A 21,877-nucleotide genomic window follows, 5' to 3' on the forward strand; every position below is an offset into this window, starting at 1 on the left:
AAAAAGTTTGACCCCACTTCTAAGCAAAACAACTGAACATTTGATGGAATTATGATCCATTTTAAATAAAGTAAAATGCACAAAACCAGGAAACTCCTCTATCCACAAAACAGACAAACAGTAAAACAGCTGACCCAATCTGGATGCTTGGGAAACCACTACTGATGTGCACAAGTTTGGTAAACTTTTCAAAAGAATAGTACTGATGGCAAAATGTCCAACCATGAAACACCCACTGTATGATTTTGGCAGAATATTTTGTGCCATGATTGTTTGCAGGTGGATGACTCTCTGGGTGTAAATGCATAGAGAAAGGCATATATTGCATTACTATCAAATGTCTAGAGCACAGAAATATGCTCAGGACATTTTCATTAAAACATTTGAGGTATCTGTTGTGATCAGATCATTCTCATGATTGTTCAAGTCCTGAGAGAGTCTGTAGCAGACGAGTGGTAAAGGGTAGAGGTCATCTGCAAGAGGGTGGAATGATTACAGCTAATCTTTGTAAGTGTATATCACTCTCAGCAGACTGAACCAGATGTCTCAAAAAGGAGGTAGACTTGGCTTTGTAGACCACTGGACTCTCTGTACGGTAAGAGACAGAGATACCATGTGGCTGCTGGGAGCTAAGAAGAGCCACTAGCAGCAGGCTCTGTAGAGCCAGAACCTTTAGAGGAAGAGGGGATGCTGGGATTCATAGCAGAGCTCTGGCCTATGGGTGTAGCTGGGGTTCCAGAGGGCTTCTGGGCATACAGGGATCCTGTACAAAAATGTCACCAATTAGCAAATCGTACGCAAGAAACAAACGAAATGCTAAACTTTCATAAAAGTTTTGCAGATATATTCTGTCACGCACCTGAGTAAATGATCCCATTAACCTCTACTGACACTGTGATACTGGCTGATCCATTTGAGGATATACTGAGAGACAGATCCTGCTTTTCCTCTAGATAAGAAAGAAAACTCATTGAATGAAAAACACTTAATGTCTTTACAGCATTCAGATCTCCCACCAAACCCAAAGCAGATGAGATGAAGCCTGAGGACTCACCACGGGGGGTATTGGGAGTGTTGAGGCGCAGATTAGCAGGGTTCACTTGTGATGCCATTGCAAGAAGGTTCTGCTGGAAGGCCTGCTGCAGCAGCCTCTGCTGCTCCTCAGCCAGACGGGCCATCTTTCTCTCAGCCCCCTCTATGGCAGAGGTGCCAGTGGCCAGAGCCGGAGCACCCATGCCGGTCTCCAGCCTCTCACGCAGCTGTTCCAAGGTGGCAGCCCGTGCCAGCTGTTGTTGGTGGCCTAGTGCCAGAGCCAGGGGTAATCTACCAGGCAACATGGAGGCTGGACCATCTTCTGGAACTAAACATTGAGATTGAAGAACAACGAGTGATTACCACAAAAGCATTATTCATACAGAACGAACCTTTCTGATATAAAAAAAAACAACGGATATGAACGAGTGTGATATGATGAGAACATAATCAGAATCACTAAACAAAAATATCTGCTATATCTAATCCTTTAATTATACCTTACCATTCAGTGATAATTTACTAGATGAGTCACAAAGTAATCCTAAATATTAGAAAGCATACTTATGATTATATTTTTTTGGGGAGATCATTTGAGTGCACAGACTGAACTGAGTGCAGAAACTATCCTGCCGAAGACCTTCCTACACACCAGCCATCCCTCAGATCTAGACCATTTTAAAATGACAAATTCACAATTTAATAGACATCACATAAAATTTCTCTTTTTGTACATTTTAGGAATATGAGAGAATATATTTATCCTGAATATTGTATTATAGAACATTGGTACCTAGACACAAGGGGGAGCTTAAACTCATGAAACACACATCTGACTAACCTTTATATACATTGCTGTTTCAGTTGTATACAACGGGTGTTTGCTGTTGTTCATATCCAATCCTTTTGTATTCCACCATAATATCTGGTTATCGCAAATTACACTTATTATCCTGATCACGCTCTACATGTGTAAGATTCTGTATAACAGACTTTCACACACCAGACTGGCCGTTGACTATTCTGTACCACGGTAGGACTAACATATTCTAAACCTGCTAAATGTTTTAGTGGGTGAAATATTGTGATTGGTACCTACAGTGCATCCGGAAAGTATTCACAGCGCTTCACATTTTCCACATTTGGTTATGTTACAGCCTTATTCCAAAATGGATTAAAGTCATTATTTTCCTCAAAATTCTACAAACAATACCCCATAATGACAACGTGAAAGAAGTTTGTTTGAAATCTTTGCAAATTTATTTAAAAAAAAAAAAAAAAAAAAAAAAAAAAAAAGCACATTTACATAAGTATTCAAAGTCTTTGCCATGACACTCAAAATCGAGCTCAGGTACATCCTGTTTCCACTGATCATCCTTGAGATGTTTCTACAACTCGATTGGAATCCACCTATGGTAAATTTAGTTGATTGGACATGATTTGGAAAGGCACACACCTGTCTATATAAAAGGTCCCACAGTTAACAATGCATGTCAGAGCACAAACCAAGCCATGAAGTCCAAGGAACTGTCTGTAGACCTCCGAGACAGGATTGTATCGAAGCACAGATCTGGGGAAGGGTACAGAAACATTTCTGCAGCATTGAAGGTCCCAATGAGCACAGTGCCCTCCATCATCCGTAAATGGAAGAAGTTTGGAACCACAAGGACTCTTCCTAGAGTCAGGGAGGTGACCAAAAACACGATAATCACTCTGACAGAGCTCTAGCGCGTCTCTGTGGAGAGAGGAGAACCTTCCAGAAGAACAACCATCTCTGTAACACTCCACCAATCAGGCCTGTATAGTAGAGTGGCCAGACGGAAGCCACTCCTCAGTAAAAGGCACATGACAGCCCGCCTGGAGTTTGCCAAAAGGCACCTGAAGGACTCTCAGACCAAATATTAAACAAAGATTGAACTCTTTGGCCTGAATGGCAAGCGTCATGTCTGGAGGAAACCAGGCACCAGTCTTCACCTGGTCAATAACATCCCTACAGTGAAGCATGGTGGTGGCAGAATCATGCTGTGGGGATGTTTTTCAGCGGCAGGAACTGGGAGACTAGGTAGGATCGAGGAAAAGATGAACGCAGCAATGTACAGAGACATCCTTGATGAAAACCTGCTCCAGAGCGCTCTGGACCTTAGACTGGGGTGAAGGTTTATCTTTCAACAGGGCAACGACCCTAAGCACACAGCCAAGATAACAAAGGAGTGGCTACAGGACAACTCTTTGAATGTCCTTGAATGGCCCAGCCAGAGCCCAGACTTGAACCTGATTGAACATCTCTGGAGAGATCTGAAAATGGCTGTGCACCAACGCTCCCCATCCAACCTGATGGAGCTTGAGAGGTCCTGCGAAGAAGAATGGGAGAAACTGCCCAAAAATAGGTGTGCCAAGCTTGTAGCATCATTCTCAAAAAGACATGAGGCTGTAATTGGTGCCAAAGCTGCTTCAACAAAGTATTGAGCAAAGACTGTGAATACTTATGTAAATGTGCTTTTTTTTTGTTTTTTACTTTTAATAAATTTGCAAAGATTTCAAACAAACTTCTTTCACGTTGTCATTATGGGGTATTGTTTGTAGAATTTTAAGGAAAATAATTAATTTAATCCATTTTGGAATAAGGCTGTAACATAACAAAATGTGGAAAAAGTGAAGCGCTGTGAATACTTTCCGGATGCACTGTAAACGTCACCCATCATCTACACTATTCCTTGACTAAAGCTTTAAATATCTAGCTACAGCTTAATGTAGGCAAGTGAATCCAGCTGTGATTACCTGTCCCATTCTTAAGGGCTGGACTTGGTGTGCTCTGCAATCCATTATGTCCAGAGTTGGGCAGGTGCATTTTGGGAGGAGAGAGGAGGTGAGGGGCACCACCACTGGGGGAAGGAGAGAAGCGGTACAGGCTGTTACTGTACCCAGGCCGACGTCCTTCTCTGCGATTGCTGTCAATGGCGGCCTGCAGCTCTCCGGGAGAACTGAGTCCTTTCTTCTCACATTCATATGGGTACAGGTACTTCATATATCTACAAAGTGGATACATAAGTAATAATAAGCATACAGTGCAACCATGTTGCAACATTTTAAACACAAGACTTACAAAGATGACTAACTGCATGTTACAGGGACGCACTTTTACACAAGTATATGTTCTTACTGTGTGCGGAGGGTGAAGGCAGCACTAGTGATGGAGGTGGGCAGGTTTAGACCTTTGGTGATCTCTCTCCAGATTTTCTTATTGATCACCTCCACCAGACCTCCCTTCTCCGTCACAAGTTTATAGAGCTTATAGAGGTCTAGCACCTGCTTGGCCATGATGGGGATACGGTTCACAGGGGTGCCTGGGAACAAAAATAGGTGACAATAAATTGGGATTTTTTTCAAACAATATTATAATTCTGAAAAATTTCATGAAAGGGATTTTAGTTTGTGTGGTTTGCTCATTATATCTCCCAACTAGTATTCCGTAGTTTCGTATAACATTTCTCCATTTCCCACTTAATCACTTTATCCATCACATTTTTAAAATGCATTTATCTGCAAATATAAAAAGAATGAAAGTTGCTGTTTCTGCTCTGTACTCTAGTGTAGTCTAGTACACTTGACGTGGAATAAAAAAAGAAAAAAAAAGTTAAAGTGCACTCTGTTAGCTTTAACAGGACTGTATGTAGAGCTATATAGGGTGAGTCATGCAGGAATTATAGACAGCACTCTATGCTAAAACCATAAAAGCAATAAAAGCCCAGACTAGAGATTAATCACTGTATTTTCCAGACTATAAGTTCCACTGGTGTGTTAGATGCAAATCCCTACACCAAGCAATTGCTTGCATGCTTTGCTGAAAACCAAGTGCGTCACTATTCCGTTCATTTCAGTGTTTATTTAAATTATGATATTAGAAAGTGTTAGATAACCTGCCATATTGTCTTGTTCACACTACAGTTGTGTTTATTCATGTCCTTCATGAGCTATATGTTTGGATATGCATGTCTTTGTATATCACTTTGCTCCAAAACTGTTTTAACAGGTACTACATTATTTATGTTATCTATTAACAAGAAGTCATGTGTGTTCATTTCCTTATCATCTCCCATACTGTTCCCTGTCAAGCTTCATTTGTCATGGCTGCACAGATGTTTTAAGATAAATATTTGAACTCTATGCATGTTTATCCTCCCCCAACAAACGTCCTGTCACGGATAAGCATTATCACTACAGTCAGCAATCCATCACAAACAATGGTTTGTGTGTTTTATTAATAAACAAAAAAAAGTACACAAAATTAGGTAAATGCAGATTTTCAGGATGTCAATAGAGATAAATTTTGTGTGTCTTTTCACTGGCTCAAGTCATTTGAATCCATTCAGTTGCATGCTTTGCCCAAATGCGTAGCTAGATCATGCCTTCATCTAAGGCAGACAACAGTACAATTCTAATGAGCCTGAACGGTTCTCACTAAACTCACAAACTCAACTGATTCCCTGAATGAGAAACACAAATCATGGTCCTGGCACAAGAGTCGGGGATCAGGTACGACACATACATAGTTGCAAATACAACTTATAAACAGTTTACATATGTAAATGTAAACCTGCGTAAAATAATAATAATAATAATAATAATAATAATAATAATAAATTGTGATGTCAGTTGTGGATATGTACTGAAAAGTCCATCAGTAACAACTGAAAGAAAATAATGACTCAGTGCAATAGTGACTTCTTTCATCTTAGTAACACTTTAAAACATTCATGAACAAAACATGTCTGGCTGTGGGTGCTAGCAGCATGGTTGGTACATAGGACCAAAAAACAAAGCTCATTTGAAGGATTGAGTCAATTAAATCCACACAAACAAACCTTCCTGCACATACCGCTAGTTTTGAATATGTGGGGAAACAAGGAGAAGTGTAGTAGATAAATGGATAAAAAGAAAGACAGTAGGGGAAAAAGTAACGACAAAGCACAAGCATTCCGATTCAAGAATAAAAGTTAATACGTGTTAAGGGGAAAAAAAAAAAAAAAAAAAAAAAAAAAAAAAAAGATTAGGATTACAGGCCTTAAATTCATTTACAGGTAGACAAATAAACTTGTAATGAATAACAAATCCATCAATAACATCGGAGTGATCTAGGGCAACATTCTGTGCATTGTACACAAAGTAGGAAAAGCATATCTGCACAATGTGTGCATGTAATGTAGGTGCACATCTTCATTAATTCTGACCCATAAGAGTAGTCATAGTATAGACTGATGTTTCCTGAGCCAGCGGAAAGACTGTAATGAGTCTCAACTGGTGGTGGTCAATAAATATTTCAGAGGATGGAAACGCACACAACAGCTGTGCTTTTTCTCAATCAGCACAACTGCTTTAACAAATGTGCCTTCTTGCTTATGGGAAAGAAAAATAAAATGTGGACTACAGTTACCTTTAAAATAAATCTCATTCAGACAGCAAAAAAGATCTCCTAAGATACAACTATATATATATATTTATCTCCATACCTTCATCGAAGAGATGAATCTAAGCTCTGTTTCTGTAAGGTTTGAATGGCACCACAAGCTTTACTCTGCCTCTGAAGTCCTGTTCAGGAACATGCTGATATTCATGATGTGATCATTTACCCAGAGAGAATGCCATGATTTAAAACGGCAGGCTTGCATGACAGGGTCCAGCACTCCCTCGGGATGGCAAGGGCAAGCTTTGAAAAAGAGTTATTTAACGTTGGGGATGACATTACCCGTTCATCAAGCCATCAGTAAACAGGCTCAAGCTCAGGGTTAACACCAGGTCACAATGCTAGGGATTGAGAACAGGTCAAATGTGAGGGCATGTACCATAACTGTAAAACTGACTGAGCTCAAATGCAGTAGAAAAGGCATTTAGAGCTTTCACCATCATCAAGAAAGCTTTTATAGTAACCTTTCTATGGCTTGCAACTTTTCAACTGGTCACGTTCCCTATAATCAGCCAAATAAGCAAAAGGACATTAAGATAAATCAGGAAAGGTTAATGACGTAAAAGAGTGAGTGGTGGCTTTAGTACTGTGATTAGAGTCTGAACACAGGCCGCATTAATGCAGTCAGGACCTGACCTTGCTGAGGTCGCAACTAACAAGCCTGAGACAAAGAATGAATAAGAAGAAAAGGTTCGTGTCCATTAGGGATGGGGGGGGGGGGGGGGGGGGATACCAAATGAAAAACATCTCCAAGGGTACTCTTAGAATTCAATCAACTAGTACATTTCATGTGTAGTTGAGCAAAACTAGAAATATTTTATTGACACCTTCTTCTCTTCTTTATTATCCCCTGCTAAACAATTAGAAAGAATCAAGTAAATATGACCTTTGGCCTATATAGTGAGGAAACAGCTGCCCACGTTAAGAAGCCTTCACTATTTAATGAAGCAATAGCAGGCACAGTGATGGCAGTCGGCTGAGGGAAATACCACGCTCAGACTTAAACAATGCTCGTCTTTCTTACTGTAGAGTCAGTGGTAAGGGGCACAGGAAATGCACGGTTTAACACCAGGTCAGACATCCTGGATGATATGGTGGTTGAAATTGTACAAAGGACAAAAAGCTAAGGGACAAGTTAGGACAAGAGGATCTGCACTGATCTTTGAGGATTAGAAACGGGATAGCTGATCCATGTGTGCCATCGAGATGATCATTTGAAATATCTTCAGCACTGTGCATTTACGAAACTGCTCACTGCTAGATATTGGCACATGGTAGAGGGATATCATGTTTTAGACAAAACACGGATCAATTCAACCTGGGTTATTTGTTTATTTGATTAGTTTCTAAATTATACCTTCATTCCAGTTTATTTATGGATTGAGTGGTAATTGGCAAGTATTAACAACTGGAAGATGGATGGGGGAAAAGGTTGTATATAAATAAGGAAATCAACATTGAATTTTAAGAAAAGCCTAGACACTGAGTATGTTGAAGACTAATGGCTATATTAGTGTACATTTCTAAAAGTTTTGTTTTTTTGCTAATATTATTTGTGCTTTGCAACAAGACTCTTGCAGCAAGTGGAACAGGCTAAACATGCAACTTTACTTGCAGAATATTTGAAACAAGCAAAAGGGGGAGGGGGTGTTTGGCAGGTCCAAGTAAATTCACATATGCATCCATGTTCACTTGAACCTGAAAGTCATGTTTTGCAATAATCTCCATTTAAATTATAATCCAGGCCATTTGAAGAGACTGCACTACCACTAAAAGAGCTTAGTCAGTCAACACAAAAGCGAATACACGAAACTGGCATTTAATTGGCGACAACTAATTGTAGACAGCCATCAGTCTACATAGTAATGGTTGCTATGCAGTTTAACGCTGGGAACCAAAGCAAGCTACTTTTCTGATAGATAAGCAAGTGTTACATAAAACAAGATTAAAATGAGATTTTGTAATACATTATAATAATACAGAGATGGGTAGGATTCGAAAATGGACAAGCATAAAAAAATGCATTAAAACGTAAATCATGATTTGTATTTGCTTTTAAATAATAAATAAAAATGAATAAAATTTAAATTAATAAATAAAATGGTCTAACCATTTCAGTGGCTCGAAAAAGCCCAACCTCATGAGCAATAGAAATATCAACAGACAGTGAGCACAAAGGGCAGGGATGCACAGTCCAACTCTATCTGTGGAAATTAAATGAGTTGAAGATAAAGAATGAGTGCACAGCAGAGAACTAGGAAGGGGTGGAGGGGGGAATTCTTGCCTTTCCATAAAAGTTTAGGAGTTTGGGCAGGGGAGCAGCAGAACACATAAAAACACAGGGGAAATCCATTCGGCAGGATGTCAAAAACGCACCAGAAGAGAATAACAAGCCTCACGAGAGCTGAAGACAAAACTTCCACAAAACAGGACATGCCATACTTAATATTAGCACAATATACATTACCAGTCAACAGTTTAGACACAGTCATTCTTTATTTTTCCACATTTTATAATAATAATAATAATAATAATAATAATAATAAAGTCATCAAAACTCTGGAATAACACAGATGGAACTATAGGAATTATGTTGTGATAAAAAATCCAAAATAAATGAAAAATAATTTAATATTTTAACATCTTCAAAGTAGACACCCTTTTTGCCTAGAATTTCCAGAAGTATATTCTTGGCATTTTCTCAACCGATTTCTTGAGTAATCCCCCTGAGATACTTTTTAAACTGTATTAAAGGAGTTCCCACCTACGCTGGACACTTATCGGTTGCTTTTCGGAATATTTAGCTCAGTCATCCATTTAAAAAAATATTTTTGTTAATAAAATTTTAATTTTCTAATGAAAGAAATGAATGTCAGCACAATTATATTTTTGTCTACAACACCAACACAATTTCAAGCATTTAATCATACACCTTCAGATCAAAAGGTTTTTAAGATCATGAGAAACATTTCAGTCAAGTGTCTCTAAACTTTTGTCAGGTAGTGTATACGACCCAGAAATCCAGTTTCCACTGAGTAACAAGAAAAGGCATGTGCTGCATTCTCCACAAAAGATGAGCTGCATAATTTATTAATACATTAAACAGTTAATGTGTTTGTGCATGTGTGCCTGTTTGGGTGGCCTCTTTGTTAAGCAAATTATCATTTAGTTCATAAATCTTTCTGTCCAATGCTTAGATGATCTCCTTTAAATCAACCATTCTCAGGAACTTCACATACATTACCTGCTCCTGCATTTTATACATTACTTGCTGTTCCTCCGTTTAGTCATTGTTAAAATCTAACAAAAATACTTCTTTCTCCGTTTATGGTCTCCTGATGTTCTTGAACCGCTCTGTTGACTCATTTCTTCCTGTGTGTGTCATTCCCTTTATATCAAAGGTGAGGCCTTACATTTTAGGGACTCATTAATCTTCTTCAGGAGGACAGGAGGCCCCTTAATCCACCTCACCCCCTTCTATCTGATCCCCCCCACCTCTGTAAGGCCCCAAGCAAGTGGACACCCCACCTGCCCCCCACTGCGTGAACATGCATGCACACTTACACACACTTACACACACACACACACACACACACACACACACACACACACACACACACACACACACACAGAACCTCACCCATCTTGCCTGCAGCTCCTGCTGCTCTCCTCCTCCACTCTTATCAGGTTTCAGTCACTTTGACAACTAGGACAATGCGTAGAGGCCCATGAGTATCAAAGTGTGTGGGTGTGTGTGCACGTGTGTGTGTGTGTTTATACGTATTGTTGCTTCATTAAGAGGAAATGTTTGAGTGACTCAAAATCCTGAAGTGATCAATTTTTGACAAAGACTGCAAGCTGTATTTCTGCAATGAACCAACCATGCAAATTGAGGCTGCAGTGAGAGGACATATAATCAAAAATAAAATAGTTTGTTCATCGGTGTAATATGCAAAATCTGGATTCAGCAGCAGACAATGCAGGCGACATTACGTAAACTTCAAATCCCAACACGGCCCTCATTCTGCCCCACTTTGTGTGTAGGAAAAGGAACCGATAAAACAACATCCCTCAGCTTCCTCTCTCAAGTGGGCCACACTAAACTGCCTGACAGGAACAACTTGAGGATTGTTAGAACCCCATTTTTCACTGTCTGGCTCAACTAACATGTCTTTCATACTAAAGCAGTCAAGCAAACATCATTAATCATGAGGAGCAGACCTCACCGACTGACATTTGGGCATGATCACACATTTGCCATTCACCCTCTATTATTACGTCCAGCTTCTTGACGCCTCCAGTTACACACAAACACACAGAAGGGGGGGGGGGGGGGGGGGGGGGGGTCACACAGGCACAAACAGCTCCCCATCTGGTTGAGTTTAAATCCTAAGGTAGAGGTTAACAACCTTGTCAAGCTGTGTCCCTGAAAGCTTAGCCTGTCTGATGATGCTGCCAGGCTCATCTCATTGTCACAATATGACAATCACGAGTACATGTGAATCCACTTAGTTAACTCCTGAGACTGGCCCTCGAGTTAGTTGTGTGCCATGTTCAGTCTCTGAACATTGTCAAGGGACACTAGAGTGAAACTCTAAAAAAGAATGTCTGCTTGGGTCATGTGGAGTGTGAGTATAGTGACCACTATACTGTAAGTGTGTGGAATGGTGGACATTTAGATACTGAGGGGGCTCTATAAATAAGCATGAACAAGTGAACAGGAGGATAATTAGTGTGTCCTGAAACTACCAGGGATGTTTTTGATGAAGGACAATATAAAGGGCCTTTCACACGGAGTGTGATTAAGCGACGGCAATGTATGACACGCCAATGTATGACGCTCTTGAAACGAAATAATAGATCCCTATGGACCGATTCAACCTGAGCGCAATCAGTCGCGGCACGACAAAGAGAGATTTAAAAACAAAAAAAAGTTGCACAAATAAACGGGTTTTGTCCCACTACTGTGTTATTGCGTTAGATTTCACATTATTTCATGCAAACTAAAACAGATTGATGGTGCTGTTCAAAACACACACAAATGTTCTTCCTCCCTTTCTGGGTAGAATACACATAAAATAAGAAAAGTAAGTCTCTGTGCTTCTTAGCAGTTTGTATTGTGGCCAACATTTAAGTGATTCTTCTTCTCAGCGGTCAAAGACGATAGGCTGATCAGCTGAATATTGAGTTGCGCCACCTAGTGTATAGGCATAAAATGCATTCTCGGTCAGCGCCACCTAACGTGCAGGCGTGAATTAAGGCGTTGAATTTAAGGCAATCATCTCGCATTTGGTTTGAAAGCACAGTTCGTCTGCGATTCGCTTCGCTTTATCGCGTCACACTCAGTGTGAAAGGGCCTTAAGTGTCCATCCTTAATATACAGGGAGGAGTGTTGCACGAAACACAAAATGTCACTTGTTAAGGTATCAGTGACTTTTTCAGAGTATGAACTGAATTGTGCAGTGTGCAATATTCAAAGCTTCTGGATATAATACTCCTCCAGGGACAGAACAAAATGGTCAAGGAATCAAAGAGTAAAGAAATGTGTTGCCTCACCTCTTTTCTGCATGAAGGTGAACAGGTCATCAAGAAACTCCTTCCGGTTAGGGTCACTGTCCAGTTCATAAAGCTGCATTAAAAAAACAACGACAAAAAACCCCCCCAAAACAAACCAGCATTATATACACAGTATAACTTTCTCACATGACATTCTTTATAGCAGCATCTTTGATATGTATACTGTAAAGCTCTTTGTATCCTTGTTTATTTTTCTTCAATTACAATTAATTGATCCTTTGTTAAATAAAATACATAAACTGACAGTTTGTCCCTTTTTAAAGTATGAGCAATCTTTTTGCATTTGCCCCATTACAACATGTTACTGTCTGGGCACATAGGCCCTTCAGATAACATTGTGAAACTGGGTCAACATACCACTGATAAGAACATAACAGCCATGACTTTCGGCTCTTAAGTTTACCTTGGCAAAGTCTCTGGAGGCCTCCCCTCTTCCTCTCCCTCCATCGCTTTCGTCATTCCAACTTGCATTACCATTCTGTAGGATGACACAGACACTTAACTCGAAAAACCGTGGAGGACACATGCAGAAAACAAGCCCCCAGAAAACATCAATAAGCGAAAGACCCAATAGAAAGGAAGGCCACGGAGTCAAAACTAAGAACATCATACTGAGGACAAAGAAAAGGTTCAAAACAAAATAAGTGCTGACCTCTGAACCCTATAGAGCCCACTGCTTCCAGCTGCATAATGAACACTTGAGAAGGAGTTTCTTGATTCTTTATGGTAATTTGTTTTTTAATATTAACTTTTATCTTACAGGGAAGAGAGGCATGAAATAATCTATGAAACAGGAATACACTTAAGCTAATACAGATATTTTGCTAGAGGTTTTCAGGCACTTAGATTATGAGTATACTTGTCAATGTCTTGGAGTCCACGGTGCTCATGGCAAACCTCGTAAAGCACTTATAAGCTCTTAGCGTTCCTTAGCGCATATACTATTTGCTTGATTAAATGCTATCCAGTTTGTCCCCCTGAGCAGCTTTAGAAAGGACAAGGCAGAGAGGTAATAAAGCAGTTTTACAGGAGCTTCTCTCCATCCCCCTCTTTAATATGCTAAGTGAATCACAGCTGGGGAGAGAATGGGATCTTCAGAGTTTATAGCAAATACACACCAGCTGGGCCCACACCAGAGGAGACGCTCGGCAGGGGAACTGTGGAGGGCAGACACTGTGTGGCATTGTGTGTGTGAGAACATTGAGACTTGTATAGTATACATTTACGCAAAGACATTAAACACTGATTATAAAATACTGATAAGCAGTACTGACGCACCCAATGTGACCAAACAGGAACCTTTACCTGTACATAAAAACTCAAGTCAACATTCTGTCCTAGTAAAACATTTTCAACTGCCATTCTTCATGGAGGCAACATGCCAATTAGTTTCACACAGGCACTATATAACATTATCTCACAGTCAAGACATTTATAAACGGTGCAAGCTGTTATCAGGCTTTGGCCTCACTAATTATATTAGAGAAGACTGATAGTGAGAGGGCAAATTAGACAAGAGGAGGAACCAGATGACCATCTGGGTCAGAAAGAGGAAATGAAATCCCCATCCCCCACATCAATTCAATAGAAACTACATGTGACCATGTCAAATAATTACTCTGGGAGATGGGACAAACACCTTACGTTACCAAGTGTGAATGTAGTGCGAGTGGTTGAGTACATATAGTGTAACAACCTGAAATGTGAATAGGATGTTACTATAGTTTACTTTATGTATTATAATGGGGTAAAATAGTTATTGTGCATATGGAAAGACACCAACTCAAAAAGAACAAATACTTCAAATGGGTTGGCTGATTCCTAACGTAATACACACCTTCTTGAAATTCGCCAGCAGCAAATGAGAAAGTGTGAACTCAACAATCAAACAAAGCGCAAATCTAACAGTGGGCTGAAACTCTCAGCAACGTTTGCATTTAGAAGAAAATGAAGAGCACATAATGCTAGAGCTTGAAACGTTAACTAAGCATGTTTTAAAGACAACTCTGATCAGTGTCACAAACATTCACAGGAGGATCTAGTCACTTTAGAATTGCATTTGAATTTACAACATATCCAAAAATCAAACACTTACACGGATTCATAAATTACTTAAAATATTTTTGAAATGACTGAATTTCAGTCAGTATAGCAGTTCTGTCTTCCTTCACTACAGGAATATTCCACTTTCTCTGATTGCAATTTCTAGATCCAGACAGTGAGTCACAGTTGTACCATTCATTCCACCAAAACCAACATATAATCTTCAAATTAAACTGAATAATCAGTCCTGTGGTCCACTGATAAATGTTAAACTTTTTTTTATTTATTTTTTATTTTGAACTCTTGGCTGTACTTGGTTGCTGAGAGGACACTTTAATCCCACAGATTCTCTACCAGAGCCAATTACAGCAGTACTGCATGACAAGGCAAATGCTGATAAGTATAAACCTTAATGCAACATACTGCATATAGAGCATTCAATAAAAGATAGAAAAGGTGTGATAAAATGTTCAGTGCATCATAAAGAGATCAGCATGGGCAGCAAAATAAAAACAAGACCTAACTGTAAATTATACAGTAGAAGTGGAATAACAGTGTTGAAATTCACTTTAGACCAGTATTACTCAGTCTACACACAGAAGAAAGCCAGAGCAGACAAGGGGCCAAAGAAGAGCCTATACCTGCTAATCTGGAGGTCAACAGCTGTTTGAGGACAGACTGGGTGCTACATCAAAGAACAGATAGCCTTTTAAAGAAATGAATACAGATGTGAATAGCTCACTGCCCAGTACAATCATAGTGATTTTGCTTCTCTTTAATAATGACTAAGATGACTAAAGCTTGAGATTTTAAAACAAGTAATATAGCAGATAAGGGACTAAATCTTTCTTGGGTGATTTTAGTGAACAGCTAAAAATGAACTGACGGAACTAAAGCTGCAATTGTTTCATGGCCTGTAACGCAACTCTTTAGAGCACATACCTCAAACATACTTACAATGCTTAAATAATGGTGTACTGGTTTGAATACAAGGCTCTTCAACTATTCTCAATCAAAACAACCTCAGTCAGGTCAGGACAAGCGTCAGTGGTAGGGGGTGGGGGTGTGTGGACGACAGACATTCTAGACATTCTGAGCGGTAAAGGAAATGGACAAGGAAATAAAAAGCAGCCCCCTTTACTTCTATCTTCTACCTTTCTGCTCAATTACCACCCCCGTCCATTACTACTTCAGTTACGTCCAATGAACTTGACTAGAAAAGGTCACAAATCACAGTACAACATGGCCACTCCCTCTATTCTTTGTTCATGCACAAACCCCCGGCGAGAATTCTCACTGTTTCAGGAGAAGAAACTCCTAACGCCACTTAGAATTTTTCTTTTGGGCGGGTCTGGATAATCCATACACCAATACCATACCCCTTCCGTACCTCGAATACTCATCCCAAGCCTTTAAATATTTTTATTCTCAAATACTTGGGATTCTGGCTTTTTTTCCCCCCTTCTCAACCACAAAGTTTATGGTACACCACTGTAAAGTCATGTGCAGTTGAAACATGCCAACAGTTTGCATTGTCTCCAGTGGAGACATTTGGAATGACTAACCACTGCAACCTTAAACAAAAGCTTAAACAAAAGCTTAAACAAAAATGCTGCCAGACTCAATGTAGGCAGCAAAAAAAATGCAAATCTTAATGACGGCTGCTAAACAAAATGACCAGATCTATCACACAGATGGCTGCACTTTGCATTGACAGCAGCAATCACAGGACCCAAGAGAGTTGTTCAGCATTAATGCCCAATAATACCTCTCAAGCATATTGAACCGCTGAGTACGTGAAGCAAATGATGACAACTGAAAACAAAAGCATGGTGGAAATGTCATTATTCATAATAAAGTTTAATATAAACCTGTAGCTTCACATCATTGCACTAAACTGTAGGTACACTATGCAAAATACACACATGAAGCAAATATTCTTAAAAACATCTCAGTAAATGCAAATGCAATCAAACTTAATTTATAGATGCTTCCAAGTTGCCAGACTTTCATGTTAACCTCTGGAACAATAAACATCAATATAATAAGAGCTGATTGCTAGCAGCTGCCTTATTCTGCCAGCACACACTTGATGTGCTGCCAAAGTGACAATTAAATAATGCAACAGTGTTCAACAAGCTCTCCAACCCATAAAAGGACTGCCATTTATTCACTCAGTCTTTCACAGCAGCAGAATAAGATTCTACATGTGACCCTCCCATGAGACTGACATACCATATCATAGCATAGCAACATCTCTTCCATACCTTGAATTAAAGTAACCCTTTGTCCTTCAGTACAATCCTTATTCTTGCAAAAACTACTTCCACAAAACACAGCAAAAGCACAGATCATATTCAGCAAGCCATACAATGTCATTTTTGCAGTAAAGAGCAGTCAAAGGTTAATATGAATTGACACGCAAGTCCTTGCTATTCGTAGTGAAAAAACAGGTGACTAGTGTGCATTTATCAACCTGGGAATCTTCAACACAGAAACAAGGGATAACAGTAACACACTTCTTGCTAAGTGTAGTTGGCTAGAATTCAGCACGTGCGTCTCTGTGCCCACTGAGCCTGATTAAACCAGCATTAATCATACTAGATTAGCATGCTAGGGTCCAGAAGATGGGCTGTTGCGTCATTGAAAAAGAGCCTACAACCAGCATAGATGTGTGTCCAAAACACACTGTGGTTTCACTCTTGCGCAAAATTTTTCCACCACAAAACTGCCATTCTGCAGCTTTTCATACATTACTTAATCTCATGACTACAAACAGGCTATTCCTCCAGCCATATGCATGTGATTTTAATTAGAAAATCATTCTCTATGGAGACAACAAACAAAGCACATCTGAATGTTTTTTAATCTAAATGCTGCCAATTAATTGAGTGATTTCCTAAGGATATAAGCAAACATTACCAGAGTTCCTGACATTGTGTAGGTGTTTACTGATTGAATTGTCCTTTAAAGTGTGAAAAGCTTCAACCCCCCACCCTCATTTGAAAATGCCATTTGAGGCATCTGTTCTCTTTTGTGTAGCCGGTGCCATCAAACCAGCCCCCCTACACACACTGCAATCTGATACTGTCACCACTGCAGAGCATCATTAAATACTAAAGAACAGACATGAAAAGGCAGGATAAAAAGAAAGCAAAACAAAATGGAGACAATAAAGGGAGACAAGCAAATTCTCAGTCATCAATAAATTCCACTCACCGTGGCAGAGCCAAACCACATGGCCAGATATCCATGAAGCATATATTAACATAGAATAGTCTCTCTCTCTAATAACATATGACCACAGAATGCTGCTGGGTTCATGCATAATCCCCGTAACCAACCCCTAAAAAAATCAACAAAAATGTATTTAGATTGAAAAGTGATGAGAAGTAAAATATATTTGAACAATGTGCATAACTATTAAGAAAAGAATGTGCCCTACAGTGTACACATACTGATTGTTTAAACATAGTTAACAAAACTCCATCCGGCAAGACGCGAAGGGTGCACAGGAAATGATATCGCCCACTCCCACTATTATCCTATAAATATATAGCGACATGGGTGTGACCAAAACATCAGAGTGCTACCCATCTACATGGAGACTCACTTCCTGCCATAATAGCTTTATTGCTGGGTGCTCCCTATGGCTGCTCTAAAACACAGCTTATAGTGTGTCCAGTATAAAAAAACAGGATACTGGAGATTAGTAGTTTAAAAAAGGTCAGTAAAATTAAAAGAATGCTGAAGCCGGTGTTTCAAAACATTTCCATGAATCTAAAGTAGCAAATGCAAAATTTCTCAGTTTTGTGCAAATGTGAAAATGATCAACTCTGCTACATAAAAAGTTACTTATTTGTGCTAAAAACATCAGAACTCACAATTGACAATATAAAAGAATAAGAAAATTAATTTAAATTTTATTTATATATCCATGCTAGTTTAATGGCACTTTTACAACAATTCTCCAATCTGTTTCGAATTAAAATCGTACAGACAGCAACAGCTACGAGTAAAAACTACAGCCCTTATAAATCTTTTACATTTATAATAAAATCCAATCTATGCTATATTTGTGTATTCAGGCCATCACAGTGTGTAATCTCTATGACTGGTCTCCTGTAGCAGAGGCACGTGCCTCCAACAACTTCTCCTTCTGTCTAACAACACTGGCGGCGTGTCTCTCTGGACAGAAGCCAAGACAGCAATACGCTGCCAAGTATCTGCTCTAAGAAAGCATTGCTGGTCAGGAAGAACAGAGGAAAGTGAGAATGCAGGAAGAAAAAGAGAATCAAGGAAAGCGCAAATGAAATGCCTGGTCTGCTAGGCAGGTTGCCTGAACATCACAAGAATGAAGTATGAAGCATATGCTTATGAAAATGATTTTAAGGAATATATACTGCATGCTGTGTGACCATTCTATTTTAAACAAAATGGGTTAAACTACTAAACCACTAAAACATATTTAACTGAATCTTCTATGAATTGAGAGAAAAGTCTAGTCAAATAATAAAATAAAACCCCCACAAAAAACAGCCTTTCCGACTTTGCTTGACAAGGTGCCTTTTTGAGAAAGTCCTCAGAATATGAATACAAAAAAGGCTGTTGTGAACAAAAGACAAACCTGTTTGATGGAGTCATCAAAACTCCAGTCAGCAAGGCCATTTGGCGTATTGAATGAATGCTGCTCAGTAGGGGATGGGCTGTCCTCTGGTTCATCCTTCACTTTTGGTGGAGGTGAGCGGGCTCGCTTTTTCACAGCTGACGGAGAGGCAGCATAGACTGGGAAAGGGTACTGAGCGATTCCCACCCCCTGCTGCTGAAGAGCCAGGCTCTGCTTTCTGAGAAACTCCAACCCTTGGCTTTCGTCATCCTCACTGCCATCCTCGCCATCCATCATCTCTTCATCTTCATCCTCTTCTCCAGCAGAAGCAGGTCCTCTGCTCATGTCCTCCTCCTCCCCATCTTGTGCTGACTCCACACTACTTTGGGTAGAAACCCTGGCTGGAGGCCCTTGGCTGTTCTTCAGAACTTGTTCTCTGGAGCTGTTGCTGAAGTATTCTGGGTTTACTGGTATTCCCTGGGCACGGGCTGAAGCCATGATGGCGTGTTGAGCAGCAAGCTGCTGGGCATACAGGATGTGGGCTTCGCTGATGTGTCGCTCTTTTCTCTCCATGTCCAGTTTAGCTTGCTGCTGCCTCTGGAGCTGCTCCATAACTGCCTCGAGTTTAACACCGGCCACAGCACCGAGTGCTGTCTGAGAAAAAGCTCCTGCCAGACCACTGTCCTGAGATAAAATGGGCTGAAAACATAAACATCATTAGTTTGGGTAGCAGGTTTGGCATTTCAGCTATTTTCCCATATTTCTGTCTGGACACCAACACTCAAACTTCTTAAACAAGGTCTTTACATAAAAAGGGTGAACTGTTTTTCTCAGATTAAGATTGTACTTTATAAACTTAATCCATGTGTGAATATTTCAAATGAAAGCAGTAACTTCAGTTCCGTGGAGTGATCCTAACCACACCAGTTATGTAATTTACCTACGGGATGAAGGCTGCATCTCATAATAACTCCTTACTCTCTACACATCAAGTCCGATTATAAATGTGTGCGCCAATATGAGAGCGCAATGTCGGCTGAGGAAATAATGGCCACTAGGCTATACGTTCATGTCCGAATGGGAGCCATTATGGATTCAGCCTCCTCTTTATAATAATTTGGCGACTCAAAAATAGCCTATAAACATATCTGTCTTGTTAAAATTACAACATGATTAAAATACAACTTTAAACCAGCATGCAGGCCTTTGCTAGCGAAAACACAGGTTTGTCCTTTGACCCTGATCCGTGGTTACTTGGCACCGATGACCGGATTTCCGGCCAAACACTGTATCCCTATAAACTACATTTAAATAATTAATATCGTTCGGATAAACTGAATTCACGCACTCGTAATTGTATCTGTCGAGAGTTGCGTCGAGATTAGAAACGAGCGAGTAAAAAAGACCCGACCCGACCACTATCCAAACGATGGCGGTGGATTAAAAGTATGGCGCACTTCCAACATAACCATCCAATCCACCTAGCAGTGAGGACAAACAGCGGTGTGTTCTACAGAACAGTGTGACAAGAAAACCTCAAAATTTCCTCAAGAGCGTCAGTTCACAGCGAAACTGTTATTAGTAACCATTGTAGAAGTGAGAGTGGAGAATACACAAAACTCGTCCAGTCATGACGTGTACAAACTGTTTATGTCGCCGACATTAAAACTACAATAAACTGTGGGGAGGGGGATTAAAAGCGCGCTCTCGTGCGTAAAAACAAAAGCGTCCACTCAATTTAGAAACTGTTCATGGGGTTTAGGGGTTGGATGTGAAATTTTACAGTAGCTATTAATTGGGCTGCTTGGAGTTGGACTCACCGTTTGCGCCTTGCTGCTACTGGAATTGTCCACCATCCCTCTTTTTCTACACCGAGCTTTTTTTTCCCCCTCTCTCTCTCTTTCTCACCAAGCTGTCCTTTCGTGCTCGATCAACACGCCCAAAGTGTGTGCATCCACCCGGGTGCTTAATATTCCTTGCGATAAGCCTCTGATAGTCCCCTATTGCTCCCAAGGCAAAAGAAAAATCGATGTTGGTATTTAAGAGGAAAAAAAACAGGGGGCCAGCCAAAGGGAAACGCTTGCTGACCTCCCCTCCTGAAGTGGCGCGTGCATGGGGACTCCCACACTCCCCTTGGCTTTCCTCCACCCACCCACACACACTCACACACCAGCGCACAGCCAGAGCCCGCCTACAGCAACAAGTAGGCCTTCCAACACAGCGCAGTCTCTCACGCCTTTACACACACTGCTGTTGAAGCAATTGTCGGAGATGCGTCCATTAACATTCTAAGTTGCCAGATCAGACACTTTCCTTGGTAAAATGCACAGTAGTGGTCTTTATATCGGTATCTCAGACCATCAGTACCCTAGGCCAGTGGTTTTCAAAGTGGGGACCGACAGGGGGCGCCCGGGGGGCCTCAAGAATTTAGTGTGAAAAATAAATTCTCACTCTCAGACAACCTTACACACACACACACACACACACACACACACACACACACACAATCAATTCCTAATGTAATGTAATGTAAAAATGTAAGATGTAATTATTAATTAATAAAAAGGAGGATATATTCAGAAGTCTGTATTTTAATGTGTTTTAAAGACATCTTGCAAAAGGGGGGCCTCGGTCAAATGTTAATGCCATTTGGAGGGCCTTGCCCTGGAAAAGTTTGGGAACCACTGCCCTAGACTCATGCTTTTCACAGTGGATTCAGGGACCTCCAAGGATCTGTGGTGTAATTTCAGTTGATGAGGGTAAAGAGTGAAGAACACGCACTATGATAGTCAATCACTAAGATATCTTTACTGTTTATTAGCTCAACTGCGGTCCGGATGAAATCTCGATTGTGTTGAATATGTACAGATTAAAACATGACGAGACGTGCTGTTAACTTATAGGAAAATAATCCACGATGTGACGTAGGACTTTTTTTTCTATCTGTGTGAACAATCATTCAGCCAATTATAGATTCAGCCAGCTCCAACTGGCATAAATAAACTACAAAAATATTAGGGTTGCAACAACTAATCGATTAAAAGAATCCACAATGAATTTCATAATGGATTAGTTGGGTCTGTGACATCACTGTGGATTACCTCTGACAGTGACGTCACTTCACAATGGTGAAAAACGCATTTCTATGAATAAAACGC

The 21,877-nt window shown here is 40.1% G+C and overlaps 1 protein-coding gene across 1 annotated transcript in view; it reads right to left on the bottom strand.

Annotated features, from left to right (window-relative positions):
• The window catches only part of arid3b (AT rich interactive domain 3B (BRIGHT-like)), a 22,087-nt gene extending 1,081 nt beyond the window's left edge, over positions 1-21,006 (bottom strand). Inside the window, exons 1-9 of the mRNA XM_017486087.3 lie at positions 20,540-21,006; positions 18,741-19,418; positions 12,474-12,548; positions 12,050-12,122; positions 4,193-4,376; positions 3,811-4,061; positions 1,055-1,360; positions 860-949; positions 1-763 (exon numbers count right to left, since the gene is read on the bottom strand). The exon at positions 1-763 is cut by the window's left edge and continues 1,081 nt beyond it. Coding sequence (XP_017341576.1) covers positions 630-763; positions 860-949; positions 1,055-1,360; positions 3,811-4,061; positions 4,193-4,376; positions 12,050-12,122; positions 12,474-12,548; positions 18,741-19,418; positions 20,540-20,575 — 1,827 coding nt within the window. The 5' untranslated portion in view covers positions 20,576-21,006 and the 3' untranslated portion in view covers positions 1-629. The remainder of the gene's footprint in view (positions 764-859; positions 950-1,054; positions 1,361-3,810; positions 4,062-4,192; positions 4,377-12,049; positions 12,123-12,473; positions 12,549-18,740; positions 19,419-20,539) is intronic.
• Positions 21,007-21,877: the final 871 nt, after the last annotated feature.

The sequence above is a fragment of the Ictalurus punctatus genome, chromosome 14 (assembly GCF_001660625.3).
Source record: "Ictalurus punctatus breed USDA103 chromosome 14, Coco_2.0, whole genome shotgun sequence".
Taxonomy (NCBI): domain Eukaryota; kingdom Metazoa; phylum Chordata; class Actinopteri; order Siluriformes; family Ictaluridae; genus Ictalurus; species Ictalurus punctatus.